The sequence below is a fragment of the Mus caroli genome, chromosome 18 (assembly GCF_900094665.2).
Source record: "Mus caroli chromosome 18, CAROLI_EIJ_v1.1, whole genome shotgun sequence".
NCBI classification, from domain to species: Eukaryota; Metazoa; Chordata; class Mammalia; order Rodentia; family Muridae; genus Mus; species Mus caroli.
In genome coordinates, this window is record NC_034587.1 from 63827425 (window position 1) to 63855109 (window position 27685).

Sequence of the window (27685 nt, forward strand, 5' to 3'; positions counted from 1 at the left end):
AAGAAGAAGAAGAAGAAGAAGAAGAAGAAGAAGAAGAAGAAGAAGAAGAAGAAGAAGAAGAAGAAGAAGAAGAAGAAGAAGAAGAAGAAGATCAGTCTCATTTCACATAATTTAGAAAATCCAAAGAAAGAGCAGGTTGTTGGAGGTGTGGATAGTCACAGTGGCCAATCTTTATGTCTGGGGAGAAAGGACGGGCTGATTGAGATCCACTAGACAGAGATGAGCAAAACTCGAATGGTAGTGTGTGGCAATTAAAGGCCAAGATTTGAGGAGAGGATCTGACTGGACTGGCTTTCCTGAGAGGACAGAGACCAGACACCCTCAAGTCTACTGGTAATTCTGGTGACTGTATCCTCTGCTCCAGCCACTGTCAGGCTACTGGGGTTGAAGTTTTAGGAGGCAGGAGAGATTCAGGACAGGAGTCCCGGAAGGAGGATTGGTAGAACCAATGGGATGGGGGGATGAGGGGAGGTTGGCAATGCTTTAGGAAAACAGACTTCATCAGGAGGCGGGTAGGGAGAGGAGGGAGAGAAGGACACGGAGGGAGGGAAATTAGATCAAGTGGAGAAAGCTGGAGGCAGTCAGAAGAGATGTGACAAAGAGGAACCAAGAGGGCACAGTCTGACTACAGGATAAAGAAACCCAGTCAGTATCTGCTCTCTGGAACACAGGTCAGGTCATGCTGATAGCAAGGGGAAAATGTGAGGTCTGAACAGCGCTGAGTCAAGGCTCAGTACCTAGGTGTCACCACATTGAGGACCATCAATTTCTCGTGATCTCTAGGAGTCCTTTCGCCTTCATGTCTCAGTGCTGGAGTCAAATACCTGAACCTGGTCACCTCTTTTGTCCTGCTGATCCCTGGCACTTGCGCTGTGAACACAAAGCGCAGAGCTTAGCAAAGCTAGAGGGCTCTCATAAAGGACCAGGGGGTGCCAGGCTCCTGTTCCTCACCCCTTCCTCGGCTCTAAGGTCAAGTTCAAAACCAGAGTGTGTTCTAGAAAAGCAGTGGAACTGCTCGACAGAACTGCAAAGAAAAACGGGGGCTGGAGGTAAAGACGGGCTGGAAAGGTGGTAGCGGGGGCGAGCTGGAAGAGTCTAGAAGCTGAACGGAGCAAACGCGATGTGACTGGTGAGCCTCCTAGCGATCCTCCTCCCTGATAGAATATGCATGATCCCGAGTGAGGACTCGCCTGGGAACAAGGAGGCGTCGGAGCAGTGGGAGCGCGTGGCCAGACTGGGGCACCGCACAGGGGCGCGGGGTATGAGAAAGCCACGCGGACCAGCGTGTACGCAAGCACCCTCTGTCCCTCTTCTGACTCACCAGGTTAGGGAAACGCTCCTCTGACACCCCCCCCCCCAAGCCAACCGGTACTCCAGTCCCCATCTCCTTCCCGGGGAGTGGGACCCGCAGCGGGCGCGCACATCAGACAGCAAGGCAACCATCCGGCCTAGCTGATGGCCACAATCGCCCTGTGAGGACCCTTTGGTACGAGCTCTGGCCCTCCGGGCTGTGCTTAGCCACTACGAAGGGCAGGACCCCGCTTTCGGTTGCGCACCACCCCCTCAGCATCTCCGTGGGGCGGTGCTGAGGCAGGAGCAGGCTGAGCCCGGGCATAGCGCCACCCGGCTGTCTCCAGCAGAACCGGGCGCCAGGGGGGCTCCGCGCGCTGTGTGCGCTGTTTCCCCAGCAGGTTCCTAAGACGACCTGCCTTTAAGGAGCGTTTCCCTGGGCGCGCCTAGCCTCCCGGCGCCGTTAGCCGGGAGCGTGCGGTGGGCAGGGGAGGGAGAAGCCCGAGCGATCGCTGATCCCCGGGAGACCTGGCCGTCTCTTTCAGTATCAGAGAGCGGAGACGCCGTCGCGGGAGCGCACATCTCGGGGTCTCGCTGGCTCTGGTGCGCCTTCCTACTTGCCTGACCGTAGAGCGAGCCAGCAGGCATGGGGTGTTTGGGCAACAGCAGCAAGACCGCGGAAGATCAGGGCGTAGATGAAAAAGAACGCCGCGAGGCCAACAAAAAGATCGAGAAGCAGTTGCAGAAAGAGCGCCTGGCTTACAAAGCAACTCACCGCCTGCTGCTTCTGGGTAAGGCCGGGGTGTGTGGTAGCTCCGACCCCGGCGGCTCCCGGTGTCCCAGAGTGCACAGTCCTGGCCTCACCGCCACCGGCATGGGCAGTCTGCCAAACCAGACTGAGCATCGCTGGGCGCCGGAGCCTGGCCAGGGCGCACGAACTACTGCGAAAGTCCCCGCGTAAGAGACATTGGATAGCGACAGGATGGTCCGTTAGGAGGACATGGATGACCACCTTCTTTCTGTTTATTCACAGGGGCTGGTGAGTCCGGGAAAAGCACTATCGTCAAACAGATGAGGATCCTGCACGTCAATGGCTTCAACCCTGAGTAAGGACACCCAAATTCTATGTCAACTGCGTCATTTCTCAGAAGTACTTTCTCCGCGGTTCTGTTCATAATGTAGTAGATCTCGGTGGTGGGGAAGACGAAATCTAGTATCGAATTTGCTCCATTTAGGCAAAATCCTTCTTTGGCGATGTCTAGTTTTAAAAGTAAACTGCTTGCCAAACAACAATTTGTTAGGAATTCTTGGGGGAATTGGTCTCTAATATTGGTGTGGGGCTGAACCCTCAGCCAATACATTGATCCATTACTATCTGAAGGAGGTGGGGGGGCTTGAAATCCAAGAATATTGGAATCTGTTTCTTAAAGTGACATATTAGTTAGAAAACATCTGTGAACATTCTTCAGTTTACTTCGGATCACCTCAAGATTCACAGTACCTACTGCAATGCATTAATAAAAGCAACGAGTGTATCGTGTTGGATGGTTTAGGGAATAGTCACAAGAAAAACTGTCTGCACATGTTCAGTGCAGATACGGGTTTTGTTGTTGTTGTTGTCGTCGTTGTTGTTCGTTTGTTTTTTGCCAAACGTTTTTTGATCTGCAGCTAGTTGAATCCACAGTGTCGAACTGCCTGTATCGCAATACATTCTTTCTCTATAGTATAGCAAGTTACATCTACTTCAATTTCTAACCATCAATATAAAGGATAGACTGGAATAGAACTGTAGAGTCATATTTGTATGCACGATCCATGATAACTATTGTGATTCTGTGACCTTGATGTTTCTTTGAACTGTAGATTTTTATTTTCTGAAGCTGATACATTCCATTTCTTTAGAGCACAAATTGGAAGCGGTGGTGATGTTTTCGTTTCTGGGGTAAAAACTTGGCAGATGCCTTGGGGGCTTGGTGCTGACCTCTGGTTGAAACCAGATCTACCTGACCCTGCACACTCACTGGAAATTTAAAATCTTAATTGGCTTCTATCAGTGAAAGGTGAATGAACTTAATAACAACTTCTCCTTCGATGCAGGGAAAAGAAGCAGAAAATTCTGGACATCAGGAAAAATGTCAAAGATGCGATCGTGGTAAGGACTTCCCTTAATGTCCGCTCACCTGAAACTGGGTAAACACAAAGTATATATTTCTGATTAATATTCGCAGGATCCTTACCTGCTCTATCTCTCTGTTTTGTTTTTCTCCTTCATCCTATTTTAGACCATCGTTTCAGCGATGAGTACCATCATACCTCCAGTTCCACTGGCCAACCCTGAGAACCAGTTCCGGTCAGATTATATCAAGAGCATAGCCCCTATCACTGACTTTGAATATTCCCAGGTAAGAAAACCTTTCCTGGAATACTTTATAAATAATAAGAGGTGGATCCATGTCTAATGAGGTTGCCTCCTGAAAAGCAGCCTGAATTCTCTAACCCTATAGGCGCATCCTTTGTGCTTGTTAAAAATGGCAAAATAATAATAATAACAATAATAATAATAGGATTGTAAGAAATGTCTTTATGGGTATCTATGTGGCTGATCATCAGGGAGACAGCTTGTCTTTCAGAAATGCGGCGCTTTTTCCTGTATGTTTTTAAAGCATCGTCTCTTACAACAGAAACATAAATTACATGAGCAGAGAGAAAAGGCTTATGGTGCCTAACTGCTTCTGTGGAAATTAAAAAAAAAAAAAGTTTGTCTGATCACAAGATAAGAGGGTGCATGATGTAAGTTAACACAGACCAGCATTCTGTGTGTTGTATCAAGAAAGATACAGTGAGGTTTACCTCTGTCTCACAGACAGCTACGATCCATCATTCCTTGGGCCAGAGGGAGGCCAGCCAGTAGGAGTTGTTTCTTGTTTGATTTGCATGTCTTTAAAATATTGTTTGCTGCTGTGATGTAGCAGATTTAAATCAAACTGTAGACTAAGTTTCTGAGAGAGTCAATTGTGTTCCAGGTGTTGCAAAAGCATCTTTGTGTGTGCGTGGGTACATTCATATACCTACCAGGACCCTACTTCAGAGTTTTCACTGCCTGGCAGGTGGTTTGCAAATACCTCTCCACTAAGTGCCCATTTTGCAGAATCCACTGTGTAAACAGAGGCTTAAAGGCCTGGTGCACTCTCTACTCCGCCCACCCTCCTCCTTTTTCCTCCCGGACAAGTGTCATTCTGTGGGCTCTGTATCAGTTAATGGATAACTTTTTTTTTTTTTTTTTGAGACAGAATTTCTTTGTATAGCCCTGACTGTCCTGGAACTTATTGTATAGACCATGCTGGCCTCAGACTCACAGAGATCTTCCTGCCTCTGCCTCTCAAGTGCTGGAATTAAACATAAACACCACCACAGCTGGCTAACAACATCCTTCTAAATTATTTTCATCCTTCAGTATAGATTACTTTTCTCTTTTTCTGTATCCATAGATAGTCATTATATTTCCGTCCTTTAGTATACTTTTGCCTCTGATAAGCACCAAAATATAGCCAGAACTATCTCTGCAGTTTCTGAAAAGCAGTTGCGGAGCTTGGTGTCTGGCACAGGACACATTGGCTCTGAACTGGGTCTTTACTTACGGATAGCTGGGAACAGGATGAGGAGATGGTAAGGGGGTAGGGGGTGTGAAAGGTAGCCGGATGCTTCTGCCACTCCAGGAAGCCTTCCTACATCCTGCTGGATCTGCAGGGCTTCTGCTCTGTTCTCTGTGGTATTTTGTGCATTGAAGAAATCCCCCAAAATGAAATGGAGAGCGACATTCCCATTCTGCACCAGGTGTGGACCATCCTGCCAGGGCTTCCCAGAGTCATTGTAAAAGACCTCCTCTATTCCCCAAGCATGTGCCTTTAGAACATCACTGCCAGCATGGGAGACGTGAAGACCGATCACTCCATTCTGTATCATTTTCTCCCTGCTTATCCACACTCATAGATGATTCCTTCCTTTCTCAAATTCTCTAGCGCTGTCTTGGGCATCCTCGTGAACTGTGAATGTGCCTTTGGGGTTAAGTCTTACATATTTTAATCAAAACATAAAACTTGAGGAACCATTTTCCACATCCACATAAGCTCTCATAAAATTACCATAAGCCATAGTTAATTATCCATTAAGTAAAAGAACATTTGATACCCACTGATACCAATGTAATTAAAATGCAGTGTGAGGCAAACTCTTTTAGGGGCTGCCCCGTTGGGGATTTTGTTTTGTTTTGTTTTGGGTTTGTTTTTTTTTTAATTTTTCTGCCCTAGCATGCTATGGGTTTGCACATCTGTGCTCACATAAAATGAGAGTGTCTTATTTGTTTTTTTTTTAATCTAAAATAAGAACTTAGTACTAATAGGAAACATTGTTTCTGAAAATGCTATTTCTTGTTGAATATACACACATTCTCCAGAGACATCATTTCTCAGTGCTTGGAAGCATTCAGACTACTTGTGTGCAAGAATTTGGAGGATGCTGAGTGGAATTCAGGATACAGGCTAGGTGCGGAGAATGGCTTGCAGAAGGCAAGTGTCGAGGGTAGACAGATGATGGCCATTTGGAGCTGACTGAAATTATCCAGACATGAGATGACAGGGTGATGCGGTATGGGATGCCTTTTACTGGGGACAAGTGAAAGGGTCCTGGGTTGGGTTACATTTTGGAAATAGAGTCATTCGTTGGTCTGTTCTTTGCATGTGGGTACTGAGCCTGGATTTCTGCACAGAAAATAGGGACAGGTTGGGAAGATAGGGGGAACGAGAAGTGTTATTTTCCTGAGAAACTGGAGACCACCATTAAGTCACTCGGATGTGGGCGTATGAGGGATTGGAGTGAGAAGGGCTGAAGGCTGGAGTTCCTCTGCACAGAGATTGTAACGTGGGGTGGGCCAATTAGGAAGACTTGGAGAAACACTAAGGAGATGGCCGGGTTGCAAGTAGCTAAGCGGCTGTCTAGGATGCCATGGCAGGACACCGAGAAGCAAGGGAAATAGAGCTGGGGTGACGGGGGCACTAAGAAGAGCCATCCAAGATTGAAAGAGATCTCCACCACAGGCAGTGTAGAAAGAAAAAAAGTAGATCTAAATAGGCATTCACGGAGCATGGCGTTTGTAGCCTGAAGATCAGCAGTGACCTTGACAAAGATCAGCTGGTATGACGAGAAGAGGATGTCGACTGAAGGAAGCAAGAGTATCCTGGGCTCACCACAGGCTCTGCTGTGAAGAAAAGCCAAGAAACAGAGATAAAGAGGAATATGAAAGGCACAGAAAGATCCTGGGTTTGCCGTGGACTCGGCCTCTAAGAAAACACAGGTAGCACGGACCCAAAGGGTCAGAAAAGGCGTAGAGGGGTTTCAGAAATAAGAAAAGGAAAAACTTTATTTTACTTAACATGTGTATGAGAGAGACAGAGAGGTAGGAGACAGAGAGAAAGAGATGTGGGGGTGTGTGCTGCGCGTACCGTGATGCACATGCGAATGTCCAGGATTGACTTACAGAGTTAGTTTCCAGAGAGGTCACTTTTAGAATAAAAGGTGTAAAATCACATCTCAACTCATGTGACGGGTTCTTTAGCAAAGAGAGAAAAAAAATGACAGTGCAAGGGAAACGGGCTAATGACAGAAAGAGGCTATGGGCGGAGCCTGGACAGAGAGGGGGATCTATGGGCGGAGCCTGGACAAAAACAGGTTATGGGCAGAGCCTAGACAGAGAGAGAGAGAGACAGAGACAGAGACAGAGAGACAGAGAGAGAGACAGAGAGAGAGACAGAGACAGAGACAGAGACAGAGACAGAGAGAAACAGGCTATGGGCGGAGCCTGGACTCTCACAGAGATGGGAGGCCAGACTTCAAAGAGACTGCTTTAGAGTATGACAGAGGGCAAGGTTAGATATAGACCTAGGTAAGACAGTAGATATGAGACAGGAAAGAAAAGGAAGGCTGGCTTGCACAAACCTCTTGAAACAAACTGTAAAAGCAAATTGGCAAATGTGCATAAAAATGATTGTCTGATTTGGGAATTTCCATAAACTGCCCAACATGCTGTTTATGGTATTATTCATGGTTATGATGAACAATGCATACGAGGGGATAAAGATTACACCCTTGAACCCAAGTGATACCATGATTCCTTTCACAAGCCAGACAGTGCAAAAGGAGACTTCAAACAAGATGTCAGAAGCAAAAAACTAAGATTGTCCTCATAGCTATCTTACAAGCTATCTGCTGCTAAAACCCATGAAATTTTGGGAGACAAAGCAAGCACAGTATGCTAAATTTTAACGTCAACTAAAACAAACACCCTCTACAACATATAAGTTATATTGGACAGGAAAGGTGTGACCCTTAAGTACAAATAATTAATTAACAGCTGCATAGTTAGCTTTTGTTTTTTCATGGGCATATCTAGACCTTACGTCATCTTGGTTTGAGACTCAGTCTACGCAAGAATCCTTTCACTAGTCAATACCATGTACTTGCAATCAAATTTTGTATAGCAGCCTGCACATCTACAAAGGAAGAGATGGAAACTAAGCAAAACAATGTAAGTGGATTGGTTGATCACTAAATAGGAAAAATGTTGTGGTTGCCTCTCACCCCCAAAATCTGTCAGCCTAACACCGGACAAAGCCACTGGTGAGGTGGCTTCTCCACTTGAGTCATTTTTCTTTTTCAAACATGGAGAGCTTATTGGCTCTTTCCTAAATGTGCTTTGTTAGGATATTTTCAAGACAAAGAAGGCCTTACGAGAATGCAGAAGCAGAGCTGTGTGGGGTAGGTGGTTGGTATACCTGTCATCCTGGCATTCGGGAGGCCGAGGCAGGAAGATTGTAAGTGCAAGGGCAGCCTGGCCTGCATAGCAAGCTCTAGAACTGTCAAGATTCTGGCTCAAAAAAAGGAAAAGGGGGGGAAAAGGATAGAAGAAGGAAGGAAGGCCCCTGAGTGTGTCCAGGTCAAAGCTGGGGTAGATCTGAGATTCCAGGCAACATGTTGAGTCTTGTGTAATTAAGTTATCTTCTGCTTTTGAGACAGTAAGTGTGTGTAGCCCCAGGTAGCCTCAAATCACTATCTAGGCTAGGCTAGCCTCAAACACGGAATCCTTCTGTTTCCTACTCCCCTGTACCGAGATTTCAGGCCTGGGCATTACATCAGGCTTAAACTATACTTTTTGAAAAAGAGGTACTAGGGACCCAACCCAGGACCTCACAAATGGCAGCTTGGCATGCTAGCACTGAGCCACTATATTTTTTATGGGGTAGAGGGCAGGGGGAGGGGAGAAGGAGCTTGTGATTAGTTGGTCCAAAGCCTACAATGTAAGCCAGCGTCAGCGAGCTGTTCCACGGAAGCCCAAGCTATAGTTACACTAGGATTCTCCAGTCTCCCAACCTCGATGGCCATGGAGTGGGTGTGGCTGCCGGTGCTCCTTGAGACCCAGGTGAGGAAGCGGTCTCCATCCCGCCATGCTCCTCCCCACTGCTCACAACAGAAAATGTCACTGAATATCTGTTCATTTACAGTGTGACACATGATTCTTTTGTCAGCGTCATCCAGGACAGTGAGTGCGAGATGCCAGCGGACGGGCTGATTAGAATATCATGCTATTAAGGAAGCAAAATGCTAGCCCACACTTTAATTCAAAGCAGTGGGAATCATTCTTCCCGAGCAGTTTTCTCATCTTCTTGGAACTGATGGAGCCACGTACCTGTTTTAAAAGGAACTGAAGAGGGGCTGGGGCTATAGCTCAGTGGCAGAGCACCTAGCACGCTCAAGTCAAAAACCTCAGGACTAGGGAACCAGGATGCTTAAAGACTTCTATGTATGGCATGAAAAGAGCTCTCATCTCAGCTATGGTCAGGCGTGAGGGGCAAACAGAAAACACTCTATGAGATGCTCTTAGGGACAGGCAGTTCCTGTGCTGGGTGGGGGAGAATGGCTGCCTTGGAGGACCCACGACAACAAAGGACTATGGGCCTGACTGCTTCCATGCTGTCAAGGACATTGGGGCATGGTCAGGGAGGGGCAACCCTGCATTCTCACTGGCAAGGAAGCAGTAGAAGGAGCGGGCTGTATAGGGGCGTCGCACAGGACTGCTGTGCTCAAACCCCAGGCAGACCAAGTGCTTGCCGTGTGACTCTGAGACCTTTATTTACTTCATACTTCTCCTTTAATTTCTCAACAGTGCAGCAGAGGGGATCATGCCAGCTACACCATGTGGCTATGTCAGGGTTAAATAGAGTGGCACCTGGGAGGCAGCCAGCTCGGAACAGATACACTTTACAATGAGTGTCCTTGCTCTGTGAGAGAGACGATCAGGTAGAATCGGTTATACAGTGTCCTCTGATCCCAGCTCAGGCTATGTCCTCATCCTCTTCCCGTGTCATCCATCCCAGAGGTCCCGGTGATCTAAGGAGACACCAGTTCACTGCCAACTCTTCCTTCGAGGGAGCTAGGAGACCCCAGAGCTGTCCCACCCTGCCTTAGACAGCATTCACAAAGCAGTCTTTTTTTGTCCTATGCCAAGTGTCCCCTAAACCTCACGACACTCCTAAGGGACCTCACCCCTAAGTATCAGAATGGAGACAAGCAAAGGAACTCTGACCTCTGACCTCTGGCCATCTCAGAAGACAGACTTCATAAGGAGAGTGCTCCAAGTACCAAGGCTGACTGGCTCCATCTCTGTTGCCAGCTGCCCCAGGTCCCACCCTGCTATGTCATTTTAACATTTTTATTTTTCCTTCTTAATTTCTTTGTTTGAGAAACAATTTGGTTTGGTTGGGTTTTTTTGCTTGAGATAGTTCCCCATAGTCCAGGCTAGCCTCAAACTCAACATGTATCAAAAGATGACCTTGAACTTGATTTCCTGCTTCCACCTCCTGAGTTTGGAGATTATGGGGGGTGCTGCCTTGCTGTTTACGGAATGCTAGGGTTTGTGCCCAGTACCTCGTGCACACTAAAGAAGCACACTACCAACCGAGCTCTGTACCAAGCCCTTCACTTGGATTTTCACAAACCACCACAGTCAGTCCTTCTAATGTCTGCCCACCTCCATCCTGCTGTCTGACCCTGCGGTTTCCAAAGCTGCCCGGAACTAACCAGGCCTTGCTGGATCGGGGTGGGGGCTGTTATTTAATCTTATTTTTAATGAAAATAGTCACGACGTTTTAGTTAAATATTTTAATTAAATTAATGTTCCATTTGTTAAAAAAAAAAAGTCTGTCCATGTTTTTACCCAAAACTTCACAAGTCCTGTCTAATTCACTCTAGGATTCCCCATGTGTCCAATAAATGGTGGAGGTTCTCCTGACCCTTGGCCTGAGTCAGGGAGATAACCAACGTACTTCACATTTTGAGTGACAGGTTCTTTGTGAGTCAAGTTGTCAGCATTCAAAATTTTTGTAATAAAACATTTTGACTGCCCTGGGGTATACACTCTGGTCTTTTAAAATGTTCTAGAAAAGTTCCTTCTAAAATGGAGCAAGACTCTGGGGGCAGAGGCAAAGGGCTCTTGAGTTTGAGGCCAATCTGGACACTATCTCAACAAAACAATAATAAAATAATAAATGAACAAGTTTTCTCTAAATTTGCACCTCTGCTCTTTGGTATGGTTTGGTTTGGTTTGGTTTGGTTTGGTTTGGTTTGGTTTGGTTTGGTTTGGTTTGGTTTGGTTTGGTTGGTGGTGGGTTTCTTTGTTTGTTTGTTTGTTGCTTACTTCTGGTGTTTAATGAAAATGGCAAACAAACCCTCCTTAGATCCAGGACAGCCATATTGATTCCATAGAGAATAATGGAAATCATACTTGGAATGAAAGCAGTGCTGTGTGTTTTAGAGCTGGAAACATCTGACAGCTCCAACTGAAAGAGCTCCACAAGAAGGAGCAGACACAAAGAATGTGGGCACTGAAGAGAGCCCCCTGGCGTGTGAGTTTAGGGTTTCTAGCCATCTGGGGAGCACGTGGCACTTGGCCAACATGGAAGAAGTCTGTTGGGCTAGCAAGTGAGAGACCGCCTTGGTTCAATGACTCTACCCTCTGGACAATAGGTAGCAAGATGAAAGAAGGGATCACACGAGCGGAGCTTGCTTCTTTGCTGGTTTTTCAGCAGAGTCAGGACGTATCTGGGGATACAGAGATGAACGGGGCCACACTTTGCTTGGTCTCAGAAGATGGCATTTGACAAGCATGGGAGGTTCACAGGAATTAGGAGTACATGAAGGAGGTCTTCCTTCCTGAGGTGAGGAGAAATCCCTCCAAGCTGGAATCTCTGCATTGATATGGACAGAGCAGAGGCAGAGAGTGGCTCCTTGTGACTGAGGCTGGGGGCATTAACCACACCTGGGAAGAGGACAAAGACAGGGCACTTGTGCCAACAACCGGGCTGTTTCTCCTCAGGCTTCACAGTGGTTCTTATCATAAGCGTCAGTTCTTTTTGGAAAAATTACTCTGGAACTCAACTCACTCTTAGGTCTACAGTGGAAAGATGTTCTGAGGGCATGGCATGGGGCAAATGGTATTTCTTCTGCCAGAAAACTTCACCTGGGCCTCATAGGACTTGTCAAATTCTAAGGAAGGATGAACCATGTTCCTTTGATAATTCATAAGTAAGTTTTAGTAATGTCACTTAGAACTGTAGTGTGTGTGTATATATGTGTGTGTGTGTATCTGTTCTTAACAAAATGTTCACTAAAATGTTCATTTGCTAGTTTTATTTAGCACACTGGTGTGTTTGCGCCACAATAAATAAGAGAAAAACTGGGATCTTCAGACTCACGAATCCTACAATGAGCGGGGAACATAGCAGTAAAACCTTTGTTTAGCGTGAGTGAGGCCTTGGGTTCGATCCCAACACTGTGGATTTAAAAAGTACCATAGAGAAAACAGAACAGAGCTGGAGACCACTGTGCCTTAACATGACAAGGCATGTTGATGTATGTTCCTCCAAGTCAAAACTGCTGTTTACTGTGACTTAGATAGGCCAGCATCCTGACACTATCATGGCAACATTTGTGTAAGAACAAACGTAGCTGGGCACGGTGGTGCACAGTTCTAATCCCAGAACTCACAAAGCAGAGGCGGGACTACCTCTGTAAGTTCGAGGCTAGCCTGATCTACATAGTAGTCTACATTTCCAGACTAGCCAATGCTATATGGTAAGACCTTGTCTCAAAAAGTGGGGAGAAGGAATTTATCCAGTAGCATCCTAGACTTAACTGACCCATTACTAAGGGAATGAAGAACATTTTGACATCAGATCCCATCCACCTTTCCTAAGTAGCATGCACCAAAAAAAAACACTAGCAGCTGAGCCAATGTGACTTTCATGTAAAGAGTTTGCCCTTGAAGATAATTTTTAAACGACATGGCAAGGCAACTTTAAAAAAAAAAATTCCTCAGATAAGATGTCACTGAAATCTCAAGGCCTATGAAAAGACTTCTGACATGACACTCGCCTCTGGTTAGCATTTCCTCGAAGCTGGCTGCTGGGCTTATCCGAGGGAAGCAGAGCCCAGGGAGCAGGCATCTTGGCACCCTGTCTTAGTCCTTGTCATCCCCAGCTTTATGTAACCGAGAGGAAATATTTTGAACTTTTCAGCCGTCTCTTTGGGGAATGGCAGGAGGAACAGTAAGTAGGCTATTCTTGTGGCAAATTAAGCCTTAAGTGAGTCAACACTTGTGGCTTCTGAGAAATGCACACCAAGGTTTGATGAGGCAGGAGGGTGGGGGTGCTCCTGAGGGGACTCTTCAAGCATTTGTGGCCTTTTTACCTTGTTTTTGGCTTTGCATGGTGTCCTAGTCCGCTTCTCTGTGACAAAACGCTGACCAAAAGCAACTTGGGAAGGAAGAGGTTTATTTGGCTCACAGGTTACAGTTCACCATCCAGGGAGGTCAAGACAAGGGCCTGGAGGCAGAAACCATGGAAGAACACTGCTTCCTGTCTTGTCCCCATGGCTTGCTCACCCCACTCTCTTATAGAAACCAAGACCACCTTCCTAGGGGTAGCACCACCCGCCGTGGGCTTGACCCTCCTCATTGTTCTTAATCAAGAAAGTGTCTGATATGTCAGTGTGATTGAGGCAGTTCCTCAGTCGGAGTTTCCTTTTCTCAAATGACTCTCGTCAGTGTCAAGCTGGCAAACATTAACCAGCACTCTTAGGGACATCAGCGGTAAAGTTGTGGGGGGTTTTCCTTCACCTCTTAAAATAATTTTGTACTTTTATTATGCTACAGCATGTGGGGTTGAACGAATACAAACCTTCAGCCTTCTGCATGGTATTCTCACTACACAAAGCCGTTTCATTTCTAAAGCTTTGTTTTCTCGTTTAGGATATATTTGTATACGAAGTAAAATCTAAAAGATATGAGTATGAAATAGATTCTCTCATTTGGTCTCCTACAAGATCCCCACCCATATGTAGCAGGTGACCTGTCAATCAACAGAGTGGTCAGTGCAGCCCTGACTCTTAGTAACTGAGCTGCAAGCCTCATAAGAGGATTTTTTTTCCCCTCATGCTAGATCTAAATCAGGGCTTTGAGCACAGCACATTAAAAAGTATTCTACCACGGGGCCACACCCTCAACTCTCAACACATTTCTACCTCCTAGGAGAAGTGCTCTGGACTGACTGCTGTGCTATCTATCTGGTGACGTTTTTATTTAAAATTTATTTTTATACATCTTTTTTTGTAAACAATTTTTATTACATATTTTCTTCATTTACATTTCAAATGCTATCCCGAAAGTCCCCTAGACAGTCCCCCCACCCTGCTCCCCAGTCCACCCACTCCCAATTCCTGGCTCTGGCATTCCCCTGTACTGGGGTATATGATCTTTGCAAGACCAAGGGCCTCTCCTCCCATTGATAGCCCACTAGGCCATCTTCTGCTACATATGCAGCTAGAGACATGAGCTCTGGGGGTACATATTGCATTATGTTCACCCTTCCTCATCTTTTCTTTATCCATTCCCAAACTCTTCCTTTCCAGTTTCTTCCTTGTTAAGTATGTGTGGATAGTGTATGCACAAGTTGTTATAAGATGTAGACACAAATTGCAATTAATCTTCTTAGTATAAAAATTGCTTAATCTGAATTAGCAAGGGAGTGTTTTTCAACAAAATTTGATCCTGGGGTGAATTGTGTAGAAACCATCTGGGGGCTGAAACAAAATGTGCTTAGTAATGAAAACATAGTGTGATGATTCTCTTTCACTGTTGCTATGTTAAATATATCAGCTGCAGTCTCAGTCAACCTGAGGGAAATCATACATTAAAGAATTCCAGGCAGGACACTTGGAGGCCATTTGACCATTAGGTTCCAGGCAGGTGGCTACCCATTGAGGACAGCACGTCAAAGTGTTTGTCTCATTGCTCATTGATTTAGACTCTTCCCTCTCACATGCGTGGCCCATTCAATCCATGCCTGCTGGCTTCTGTGTCACAGACTAGTCTGACATCCCCATCCAAGGATGAGTCTCTGTTATCTCTCATGAACCACGGTGCTTTCCTCTTACCCCTGACACTTGACCCACCTTCCTTCAGGTCTTGTGATCCCTTCCTCAAAGTCTGGCTCATCTGAAAACAACAACATAACAAAACAAACAAACAAAACCACACCTTCCACTACTGCCTTTGCATGCTCCCTGGTTTAAGATTACGGTCTTAATGACTTTGACCACTTACAAGTACTCAGAGCCACATGATCCAAGCCCTAAGGAAGCAAATTGTCTGCCCCATTTCCAATTCCTCCCACGGGTAGTCTTCTTAGGAAATAGATCGATTTGCTGTAATACAAAGTGTTTTGTTCATATACTACCTTTTAATTTCTGCAGGTCAGTCTTAACCATATTGCGTTTGCCACTGTGCCCACATTGGAGGATGAGGTAGCTGTCTGTGCTTGGGATGAGACATTTGGCACCTGTTACGATCAGTAACTGTGCTAAAGCCAGTGTGAATCTTAGTCTCTGCTCTGTATTGTGCTTGGGACCAAGAGTTACACAAGAAAGCCTAAACCCTGACCTCTGAAAATGTTTGCTCAGTGAAGAAACAGGTTGTTAGGAACATATAATGTGTAGGGTAAAATAATGACCAATAAGAATGTGATTCCATAGTAACTTCCTTACTGGGGACTTGACCTCCACAGTCATCCAGTGACATTAGTGGTACATGAACTCAGAGCAAAGGTGTCATGACAGACAGCACCTGGTGGAAAGAGTTTCCTAGCTGAGAAAAGTTCACCACCAGAGCAGTGAAGAGGTCTTGTCCATGAAGGAAAGAACCCGAATCCACTAATGTGGGAGGTGGGTTAAGAAAAACAAAATTGAGACTCAGAGAAATGGGATGTAAACTGCCAATCCCACCTGAATTTTTCTAATTAAAAAGTGACATGTGTTTGGGGCTGGAGAGATGGCTCAGGGGTTAAGAACACTGTCTGCTCTTGCAGAGGTCCTGAGTTCCATTCCCTGAAATCACATGGTGGCTTACAACCAACTATACGGGGATCTGATGCCCTCTCCTGGCATGCAGGCATACATGCAGATAGAGCACTCATACACATTAAAATAAAAGAAGAAGAAGAAGAAGAAGAAGAAGAAGAAGAAGAAGAAGAAGAAGAAGAAGAAGAAGAAGAAGAAGAAGAAGAAGAAGAAGAAGAANGAAGAAGAAGAAGAAGAAGAAGAAGAAGAAGAAGAAGAAGAAGAAGAAGAAGAAGAAGAAGAAGAAGAAGAAGAAGAAGAAGAAGAAGAAGAAGAAAGTAACATGAGCATGCCATAGGTTTGAGGTGTGGTCACTTGGGACAAAAAAGCAAAATATATTCAGAAGGAAGCCTGTAGAGACCTGGAATCATCAGTCAAGAATACAGCTTCCCATCACAAGTTGAGAGTGTGCCTGGCACAACAGCTTCACCCCTCTGGTCTGGGGGGTACAATGAGCATTGATAAGAACTCAGGCTGAGCCTGGGTCTACACACTTCTTCCACGGGACTTCCATAGTACATGGCTGTCAATGTATTGCATACCACATGATTACTCAGTGTTTAAAGAAATGTTACTAAGGCCAGGTTTGGCTTCCTTAATCCCATCACTCAGGAGAGGGAGGCAGGAGAATCTCTATGAGTTCAAGGCTAGCCTGTTCAACACAAAAAGTTTCAGGACAGCCAGAATAAATACACACAGAGACTCTGTCTCAAGAAGAAGAAGGAAAAGAAAGAAGATGGGGAGGGAGAGGGAGAGGAGGAGGAAGAAGAGGAGGAAGAGAAGGAAGGAACAAGTGAAAGAGAGAAGACAGAAATATTATTAGAAATATTATTAGTGAAAAATACACTCAGGCACATTGTTTTAGATCTACTTTATTTTATAAAGCATGTTCATTGAAGCAAAAAGACATAAATGACTGTTGGCTTCTTTATCTTCACTTAAACGTCTTCATCCCAAGTTGAAGTTTTTGAATAAACTTTACCACAGTCTTCTCCACTTATAACTTTATCTCTCCATCCACATGAGTATCTATAACATGTGTACTCGTAAATATGCATGTGTAAATATGCATGTATAATATGCATGTGTAAACATGCATGTACAGAGACTGAATCACATACAAATATTACTGAAAATGCAAACATTATTTTAAAGATATTCCCAAGATCCCTCACTTAGTTCCACAACTATTCTTCAAAAGGTATCTGAAAGAAATGAAGCCTTGTTCACCATAGAGTCAGCATCACCTCTAAAATGGGGACCTTCTCAATTCACTTCCCTCCTGCCTCCATCCAAGGGGAATATGAGAGTTTTAGCAACTGTGTTTTCACTGTAGAACCAGCTACTAAATCTCAATCAAGTGAGAAAGTGTTGGCTAACATAGTTGTCAAAAAATGACAATTGTTACTTGAGTTTTTCTTTTTTATCATGTGTCACCAATCTACAAAGTATCTCTTATGGGACTAGAATAAGTCATTTCATTTGAGAACATACTCGAAGGCTCCTCAACTCTCTTCCCCAAGACTATGCTCCTTATCTAGGCTCCTAAACATTATCTAAATGTCCTGTTGCTTTATACACAGTGCAGGGGATGGAACCAGGGCTCTGAGCATATTTAGAGGACACTCTACCAGTGGGCTAAGCCCCTATCCCAAAATGCTTATTTTTAAGACATTCTTATATTTTCTTAAAATATTCCCAAATGGTTTATTTCATATTTATATTTACTTCATTTCTTTATTATTTCTTCTTAAACTATGTAATTAAAAACCAACAAAAATTACACTTCTGGCTTTGGTATGTGCCTGAGAGAACCAAACCAGTAAAATCCGTCATCATTGTTTCTTATCTCTGGAGCTGAACCTTATGTTGGTTGGGTATACTGTATAGCAGAGCCCTTGCCTAGAGTGTGTGGAGCATGCTCAAGCCCCAACACAGAAAAAAATAAAGTAATGAGGGACTATCACATCATATTTGGATTTCTGTGACTGGAGACTGATGTCCTTCAATGAACACTAATGGTGTTTTGGGGTGGTTGCTCAGCTCTGTTTCTCAGGATGATGATGGAGTATGTGCCAGATGCTGTATGGATTGTGAACCCACAATCCAGATGAGCAAGGAGTGAGAGCAGGACTGGGTGTGGCCTGGGTGGAATCACACCGTTGTGTAGGCTGGGCTGCAGATTGAGCCATCTGGTCTACCATCCTTCCTGAGTATTTCAGATCTCATTGGAACCTATTAGATTGTACCATGAAATTGTAACTATTTAACTATTTTTAGTTATTTTGTGACAGTTTCCCATGATTTGACCTGATAGGCTGCATGAGAGTCAGTCTTTTAACATGGTCCCTTTTGTCCCCTGATTCTGGACCTTGCCAGTGACTGGTGAAGGGACCATTGACAGTCTCCTTGCCATGAGTCAGGCCTTCCCTTCCCTTCCCTTCCCTTCCCTTCCCTTCCCTTCCCTTCCNCCTTCCCTTCCCTTCCCTTCCCTTCCCTTCCCTTCCCTTCCCTTCCCTTCCTGTGCCTCATCCCTGCCAGCCTTCCTGCTTCAGTGCATTCAGTCACTCTCCCTCATCCTCATTCTAAGCTTGTCCCTGGTGGAGTTATATTCTACCTGTGAAGTGACATGAGAAAATCTGCCAAAAGCCATATTGCCTACCCAGCCGAGGTATCCCCTTACCAGGTCCTGCATGCCATGTCTCCATTCCCCACCTCCTAGATACCATTTGGTGGCTGATTTCATACTCAGTTATCAATAATTGTAGTAACTAGAACTTTATGGTCTCTCCAAAGAACCTTGGGAAAACTCACCCTGATAGATCTCTGGTGTATGCTAGAGCTGACAGTAGACAAGATGGCACCCTGAGCAACCAGACTCTGAAATCATTCCCATAATCACTTTGTTCTTGCTTCTTGAGCCTCTTTTAATAGATAGATTGATAGATAGATAGATAGATAGATAGATAGATAGATAGATAGATAGATAGATAGATAGATAATTGTATCCCCAAAGCTAACTGTACATATAGGTCTGTTAAAATTGTACCCAAATAATTTGAATAATTTTGGTAGCTGGAATAGCAGCATGCCAGCATCAGTCAGGAGTATAAGCTTCACAGTTCATCTCAACGCTATTTCATCCCTTCTCTGTGAACCTGGTCACTGGCATCTCTTGACTCTATATTCTCATCTGTAAAATGGAAATGCTAAACATAATGCCTCTCGTGTGAAGATTTTTGGGGATCAAATACAATAAATGTTCCTGAAGTACTTGGCTGTGCCTGGAGCATTGTAGACAGTGAGTGTCTGCCATGTTCCTTTTCCCCAGATCTTAGTACAATCTTGCTGGTGCGTGTATTTTGCCTTTTAAGATGTTGCCAAGTGCTAAGCTTTGCACACCCGCCCCATTTAGGAGTCTTGCTATCAAAAACCTTCTACCAGGAGTATAGGGACTTTCGGGATAGCATTTGAAATGTAAATGAAGAAAATATCTAATAAAAATTGGGGGAAAAAAAGAGCCAAAAAAAAAAAAAAAAGACAAAGAGGAAGTCATCTCAAAACAGAGAACCCTGTAAGACAGGGAACCCCTTTAGCATTCTCACCTCTCAAGCGTGCCTTCAAGAACATAATGGAAATTTCATAACTATATTTTGTTTTCCTCTCCCTTCATCACTGTTCCAGGATCATGAGGGGATCTTCCTATCTGGCAGTCACTTCCGTTTGGGAGTGGTTCCTCCATGTCCCCAGTTCTCTATGAGATCTTACGCATCATTTACTTATGGTTTGGTTGGCACTTATCTTGTTGTTACAAGAGGAGGGATGACCTCAAGTTCCTTATATGCTGGACCAGAAAGTGGAAGTCCAGTTTATAATTCTAATAATGAATAGAATTTATCAATGGGAACAACGAAATGTATTTATAAAGCAATGTTTACTATGAAAAAAAGGAGTATGGAAAAAGCCCAGCTGCTTCCTGGAGGCTTGTGGGTCCTCTCTCATTAGTGAATCAGCAAAGCTTCTATATCCCCACTAGACTCCCCAAAGCAAGAAGCCTGGGCTCCCATGATGACTGGATAGCAGCCTGTAACTCCTGTATCAAATACCTCCACCAACAGGTGCTGGAAGCCACACACAGGCACCGTGTGTGATGCATACTTCTTGGTACAGTCCAAGAATAAGGTTTCTCTTGAATACACTGCCAGTCTACGATGTTTTCAAGGGTCTCTCCATCTTCCGTGGCCTTTCACAGCTCAGTGTAACATAAAAATAGTCAAAATGTTCTACCTGGCAGAAAATAGGTTAGTCTAAAATAAATTAGATAGTTTCAATAGGAGTATAAAGTAAAAGTCCTCTGATTTTGGGTGCCTTAGTGTTTTTGGGTTTTTGTTTGTTTGTTTGTTTGTTTGTTTGTTTGTCTTTTGGTTTTGGTTTTGGTTTTTCAAGACAGGGTTTCTCTTGTGTAGCCCTGGCTGTCCTGGAACTCACTCTGTAGACCAGGCTGGCCTCGAACTCAGAAATCCACCTGCCTCTGCCTCCCGAGTGCTGGAATTAAAGGTGTGATGTTGGTAAAGTGGCTTGATATTAACAATATACGGTACTCACTGTATGCAGGGACCTGAGTTGAAGAGTCACATAATTCACATGTAAGAAAACAGCACCCAGGAGGCAGTTGACTACCCTAGGTCAACATGGGTAATTTGGGGAATTTTCCCTTGTCCCTCCTAGGCACTGCCATGCGGCCTCCCTGGGTCCACATGACACCCCAGTCAATTGGAAGCCTGTCTGGCTCACCTCACTGTCCCTCGTTTTGATTTTGTTTTCTGAGTTTGGGTTGGTGGGAATTCCTCCTAGTCTATGAGTGTGGTCCTTGCTCTCACCTCAGGAGCAGTGGAGGTGAGCGTGGGCGGGGCTCGCCTCACTCTGTTTCACACCTGCCTCTTCTGACATACAGAGAGTTCCCTGCAGCTGACGGGCCAAGTGGCCATGCCTCAATGGACTCCTCAATCAACTCTATGTGTGACTTTTGACTCAGACAAGGCAAACCTTGACAGGATCACTGTATGGCACTTCCAAACCTTTAGTCAGCAGTTCCAGTGGGACCCGATTAGTATCCTTTATTCTGAGCACTGATAACTCCCAGTAGAAATTCAGTTTGCAGGATGGAGGGAGAGAAGAAAAAAAAGGTTGGCCCAGCGAATTAGGTTCCAAGCCTGTGCACATACAAACTTTCATTTATGAGAATATTTTAGACTACAGTTTTGAGGATAATACTTAGTTGCCTAGCACTTACTACTCAGAAACCTTAGATAGGTTATCTAGTATCGCACATGTATGTATGTGCACACCCACATACCCCTAGCAAGCAGCCTGTGAAATAGATGATGAAGGCCAGGTGGACTATCTGCCTTCATATCACAGAGTTGATGATATCACAGATGTCACATAGTGAAGCTGGCACCAAAGCCTGCCTCTTATCTATGATGTCAAAGGCTAGAGCCAGATACTATCCTTGTGACACATTAGAAATGAAGAGCAGCAAAGCAAAGCATAGCCGTGCATCAGTTAAGGACAGACATCAGAGACATGCATTGCTGGGTGTGCCAACATCACAGAGTGAGCTTACAAAAACTGAGATGCGGTGGGCCAGATAAACTCCATGGGGATAAAAAGGAACAAGTAGTATCACCAATGACTATCCATACTATCTTGGACTGCACTGCACTGTGGCTGACTGCCCAGCTGCTTGTCTATAGCAGTACATTATGCTATAGTGTTAAGGGGCCTTAGTGCTGCTAGACAATTACTTAGTTACATTGTAACTATATATTTGTTTCTTTCTTTCTTTCTTCTTGAGATAGGGTCTCATATAGCCCAAGCCTGCCTCAAACTCACTATGTAGCCAAAGATGACCTTCAACTTTTGGTCCTCTACCTCCCAAATGTTAGGATTACAGATGTGTGCTAGCTCACCCAGTTCATGCTTTGCTGAGAATCAGACCCAGAGCTTTTCTCATGCTAGGTAAGCACTCTGCCAGCTGAGCTATACCCTCAGCCCTCCTCTGTAGTCTTATGGGGCCACCATCATTATACATGGTGGCTGTTTACTCCGTTTCTCTTACATTGCACGTGACTTTACCATAAACAAGAAATGAACATCAGAACTCAAAAACAAAATGAAGTTCTTGGAAACACTCAGCCTGGAGGCACATTTATCTGGAAGCCAGAATTGAGCACTGGATCCCCTGGAAAAGGAATTGGGGATAGTTGTGAGCTACCATGCAGGTTCTGGGTAGCAAATCTGGGTCCTCTTCAAAAGCTGTAAGTGTTCTTAATCGCTAAACATTCTCTCCTGACACCCAGTAATTTTTAAGAAGTTAAAGAGGTATAAATATGGGCATTCAAGGCTTGATGGGAGGGGTTCGGGTGCCAGAACTAAGCACACAATTGTGCAGAAATTTCTACGGTATGTTGTTCACCTTGGTGAGCCCTCGGCCTCTGAGATGTCTGCTGATCTGACAAAGACAGTCCCTAGAGAGAGGTCACTTGTAATCTGTTCATTCATGGTCTGTGCTCAGGATCATCTCCCTGATACCTAAATATCAATAGTTTCAGTTCCTGGATATTCTTCCCCTCCCACTGAGCTCCATCTGGTACAGAGTCTCCATCTTTCTATCACCTTGTCTTGCTCCATCCCAAGACCAGTTCTCTTCCCATGGCTCTGGGTTGCCTAGAAACCAATGCTATCCCAGCAAGGAGCCTCATAACATCTCCTGCCATGCACACATATTGAACAGTGCCTGGGGTAGGGGCTTCTTGATCATCTGCTTATGAGAAGGTGGCAGCTCCATGGGTCACCTGCCTCTCCCACAGTCAGCAGCCCGATCATTCTGGGGTTGTTCAGCTTCCTTCATGTGGATTCTACAAAATATTTTTGTAGGTAACAACCACATTCTCAGTCTATAATTCAAAAAATAAATCTGCACTCCATAAAAGAAACTTTATGTATAGGGACGTATGAATGAAAAGAAGGTTTAAACGTCTCAGAGCCCAACACCAATGTGTATGGTTAGAAGTGACCATTATCCTATGTATTTAGAATTTAGAAAGACTACAAGGTAGGCACCTGCTGTCAGAGCTATTCAGGAGGCAGAGGCAGAAAAGCATGAGTTTGAGGCCCAAAGTGTGAGGCTAGCCTGAGCAAAGTAGCAAGACCCTTGTCCCCCAGGATATGTCTTCCTTAATGTCGCTTCTCATGTCCTTCTTGTGACTGTACCCAGCACATAGCCCGTACATGTGGAGGATTCCCTGAAGGACAGATCAGTGCATAGCACTCATCGCTTGCCACAGGCTTTGACTATGAGCTGTGGGACCTTTGTGTGGGCATAGAAACTCAAGGGCAGAGGTGAAGACCTCTAGCTCTCCAGGTTGAGAACCCCGAGACTAATTCTGGGGTGTGTGTCCTCATCTGGGAGCAGAATCCATGCCATTCTGTCAGCCAGTCTCGTGCCCAAATCCCCTTCCTGGAGCTAGCTGTCTCCCTGAAGCTAATCTACGTCCTGGAAGCCAGTGCTATTCGGCTAAGGAGCCCCCTAACTTCTCCCTCACATGTACAGTGAACTATACCTGAGGTGGCTGCTTTAAGGTGGTAACTAGCCTTAAGAGTTGAAAAGATTTCTCCTTGACCCCTAATGGCATGCATCTTTGGTGCAGAGAACCATAGTTCAACGTCAAAGGGGCATTCAGTTTTCTCAGCTTTCTGAGCAGTGACCTAGTCACACATCTGTCAACGCAACTCCTCACTGGCCTGTTCCATGCCATTTACTTCCCTGGCTTTTAGTTATTTTCCCCAAAATTATGTTCAGGCTGAGCATCCCTGGGTCCTCATTTGGATCTAGAGAAACATCTGCAGAGACATGCGATGAGAACACTACGGGAGAATTTCATTTCTCTGGACTCCCCACATGTTAGCCATGGAGCCTTGGGAAATCTCAGGAATTAGTTGTATTCCGTGTGAAAGTGAATTCTGGGTCAGACCTGGTAGCATAGATCTGTAGTTTCAGCATTTGAGAGGCTGAGGCAGGAGGATCACCAGAGAGCCTTTTATGCAATAATGGTATCTATCTTATTTTTTTAAAAAGTGAGTGTTGGCAAGATGATATCTGCAGCAATAAGTGAGGCCAGTGGAACATGATAAAAGTCTGCCTCATGCAGTGGGCACACCTCATGAAGTAGGCACACCTCTTGCTGTGGGCACACTGATGAACACTGGAGCAAATGAAACCCTTTCCCTCTGATTTCCATCATGGATTCTGAGCTGTGTCCTAAAAGAAGAATTGGAGCTATTGGAAGGGCAGACGAGTCCTCCTATCCCACTAACTATAGCATTCATGAAGTAGAGGAAAATATATTGTGATTTGAAGGATATGTTGGAGGAGGATATGCTAGAAGGCAAGCGGTTACAAGCAGCTGTTACAACAGAAGCAGCTTCCTCGGATGCTAGCTCCACAGCCGACTAACAGCTTATCATTGTGTCTAAAACTCCCATTCTTGGATTCCTCCCCATGGTTGAAAAACTGGGTTGTGTGCATTACAATTCACAACTACACCTCACTTGTTATCTTAATTACGGTTTCTATGGCTGTGATAACACACCTTGACCAAGAGCAACTGGGGGAGGAAAGGGTTTATTTGCCTTACGTAAGCCAAGTTACAGACCACTGAAAGAAGCCAAGGCAGGAACTGAAGCAGAAGCTACGGAGGAATGCTGCATACTGAGTTGCTTCTCCTGGCTCATTTTGGTTTCTTATGTACCCAGAGACCACATACCCAGGGGTGGTACCACTCACAGTGGTACACATGTGTATGGTGAGACCCAGTCATAGTTAGTAATTCCCTTGATGACCTGCTATGAGGTTAAAGGACAGGCTTTCTTACAAACAAGGACTTACTGACTGGTACCTGTGTGGCAGGGTGAGAGTTCACAGAGCAGCATGAAAGGTGGCAGTGCCCTGGTATAACGGGCTGGTATTCCTTTTTCTGGCGCCTTTCAGTTCCAGAAGTTTCTTCACTGTCCTGCTAAATTAGCTCTAAGAGCCATTCCTCAGAAATCTGCCTGCCTTTGCCTCCCAAGTGCTGGGATTAAAGGCGTGCACCACCACGCCCAGCTCTAGGAGCCATTCCTAGAGGACAGTAAAGTTGCAAATAGAAGATAGCAAAATTGTAGACGTTACTCCATCGTTCATACAGGTGAAGTGGGTTTCCTGAATGCCTCAGGCCAGTGGCCATCACAGCAACCAGGATATAGTCCCTGCCCTGAAGAACACACATCGTCAACCGAATGGTGAAAGTCAGCCGTTTTCCCTTGAGTGCTCTTTAGATTCCATTTATTCCCTTGCATCATGCTATACAAAATGCCGCAGCGCCATTGCTTAGCAAAGACGGGCGTGGAAAATAGCAACCTGGAGTGTTTTTTTCCACTCACCTGAAAAAAGTAATAGCGTTGCTGCCGCTGGACTTGGGTCGGCAGCTCAGTTACCCCAGCCACAGCCCTGCGTTTTATACACTGATCCTGCTTGTTGGCTCTCTGGTGGCTTGTGTTAGATTTCTCGGATGTAATACAAAACTATCTGCCAGCCATATTCACATATATATATATATATATATATATATATATTTTTTTTTTTTTTTTTTTTTTTTTTTTTTTTTTTTTTTTTTTGCTTCTTAACCTCTTTGTATGTGGTGTGACCTAAAAATGATTCTGTAGGGACTTGAAAGCAGTCTCTGAAGGAAAGGCAGTTTCTCTGCAGGCACGTCCATGCTGTCTTATACAGGAATGCGTCTGTGTGCTGTGCTGTGTTTTAGGGCTCCATCCCTAACATATAGCTTTCCTTCAGAACAATATCTGGTATTTATCATCCTCTTTCTTTAAAAAAAAAAAAACAGATTTCTGTTTAGTTTAAAGTATGCCAATTCTGAGCCTTAGTTTTAAGGTCTTCCAAAATAAACAAATAAATGTTTGTAGTTTTGCAGTGAGACCCTCTTTGGTGCTTTAAATAAAAATATTTGAGTCATAAGTGGAACAGTCAGTTCTGGTGGAGCCTGCCATGGTGGGATGGAGAGAATAGAGCTGGCTCACTCACAGCCAGTCTCAGCCTCCAATAGTCTGCCTTTGAGGGTCCCCGCCATAAGTGGGGTCGTGAAGATAAATGCTAAAGAGTCACAGTGAGTGACAACTGGACCACAACTTGATACGGTTTAAAAAGAATTAAATACGAATTTTATCTCTATCGCTTTTTTGCTAATTTCAAATCCTAGATCAGAAAGGGACAAAAATTATGTTGAAAGTTACCCACAAACGGAGAGAGCTCTGATATACCCATTGCGGGCAGTTCCATTCCTAGAAATCAATTTTAAGGCATGGCCTGAAATTATACCACACTAAGGTGTTGATGAGTGACAAGCGATTGTGGGACAGATATGTCATTAACACAACAAGCTTTTAATTAGAAGATATTCTATAAGAAGAAAGTTGTCAACCAGCTCATGAGGAGAGAGATGACCAAAACGTGGAGATGTTTTTACGAATGTGTTTGGAATTAAGACTTCAAGAGTAAGGCAGTGTGTGTCACTCTTTCTTTTCCTTACATACTTTATCTCTTCCATGCATCTCTCAGTGTGCTGCAGCCTGTGTGGTGGTTGCAGATGTAACACTTCTCAGATTGTAAATAAAAAATTAACCTTAATGCCTAGTTATCGATCTGTAAGTCTGAAAGACTCGGCTTGGTCCTTGGGGGTTACCCAGGATACATTTGGGTTGAGAAAGCTTCAGTGTACACCTTCGGCAACGTGGGACTTGTGCATCTTATTAATAGATGTGTAGATTCAATGGTGATTGCTTTCTCCTCCCATACACCCACACCCTCAAAAATCTATTTTTACAACGGTGCTGCATCAAGAATAGAGAAAATATAGCATTTGATAGAAAATTAAATATATTGCTTTTTTAAAAAAAAGTTGTAGACATTTCCTTGACTAATTGCATAATTATTTTCTAAAAAGTCATTTAGCAGGAGGTGCAAATCAGCAAAGATGCCAAGCTCTCTGAAGACACTGCCCCTTTCCTTTAGTGGGGAGTGTAAACTGCCTCTCTGAGCAGCATGGAGAGGATGCTGTGAGCCACTCAGGAGGGTCACCATGGTGATGAGAATGTTTACTCTGCCCCCTCTTCAGGAAAACTTAGGGAGCAGGGCTTCCAGCAAAGCCAGGGTTGCAATGGATATCAAGATAAAGACATCATAGGAAACTTGTTATAGAACATTCGTAGAGAAGCTATTCATAAGGATGGGGGAGGGCTAAGAAACAGAGACTTCTAAAATGTCTGAGAGTACAGCAATGTCCTCATGATGTGCAGAAGGGTCAGCCATCCATAAAAGTGGATGCACAGTCGTATCAGAAAGCTGGGGAGTCTTTGTGTCTTTTTTTCCTTTTCTCTTTTCTTTCTTTTTTTAATTTTTAAAAGTTTCACTATGTACCCAGGGCTGGCCTCAAACTCAAGACTCCCCTGCCTCTATCTCTCCAGTACTGGGATTACAGATATGGGCCACCATGTCTAGCTGGACTCAGACAGTAGTCTTCTTTTTTCTTTCTTTCTTTCTTTCTTTCTTTCTTTCTTTCTTTCTTTCTTTCTTTCTTTCTGTTTGTTGGTTTTAGTTCTGGTTTTTTTTTGGGGGGGTTAGGGTTTTTTTGTTTTTTGTTTTTGTTTTTTTTGGTTTTGGGTTTTTTTTTTTTTTGGTTTTTTTTTTTTTTTTTGGTTTTTCGAGACAGGGTTTCTCTGTGTTCCCCTGGCTGTCCTGGAACTCACTTTGTAGACCAGGGTGGCCTCGAACTCAGAAATC

General features: G+C 44.6%; 1 protein-coding gene across 3 annotated transcripts in view; it reads left to right on the forward strand.

Annotated features, from left to right (window-relative positions):
• Positions 1–27685, forward strand: part of Gnal (G protein subunit alpha L) — a 147208-nt gene that overhangs the window by 46570 nt on the left and 72953 nt on the right. Inside the window, exons 1-5 of one of the 3 annotated variants that reach the window (XM_029471864.1) lie at positions 1253–1324; positions 1836–2081; positions 2324–2396; positions 3388–3442; positions 3573–3692. In XM_029471864.1, coding sequence (XP_029327724.1) covers positions 1937–2081; positions 2324–2396; positions 3388–3442; positions 3573–3692 — 393 coding nt within the window. In that variant the 5' untranslated portion in view covers positions 1253–1324; positions 1836–1936. Of the gene's footprint in view, positions 1–1252; positions 1325–1554; positions 2082–2323; positions 2397–3387; positions 3443–3572; positions 3693–27685 lie in introns of those variants that run through there. The other 2 variants (XM_021150733.2, XM_021150731.2) reach the window with 2 other exon arrangements.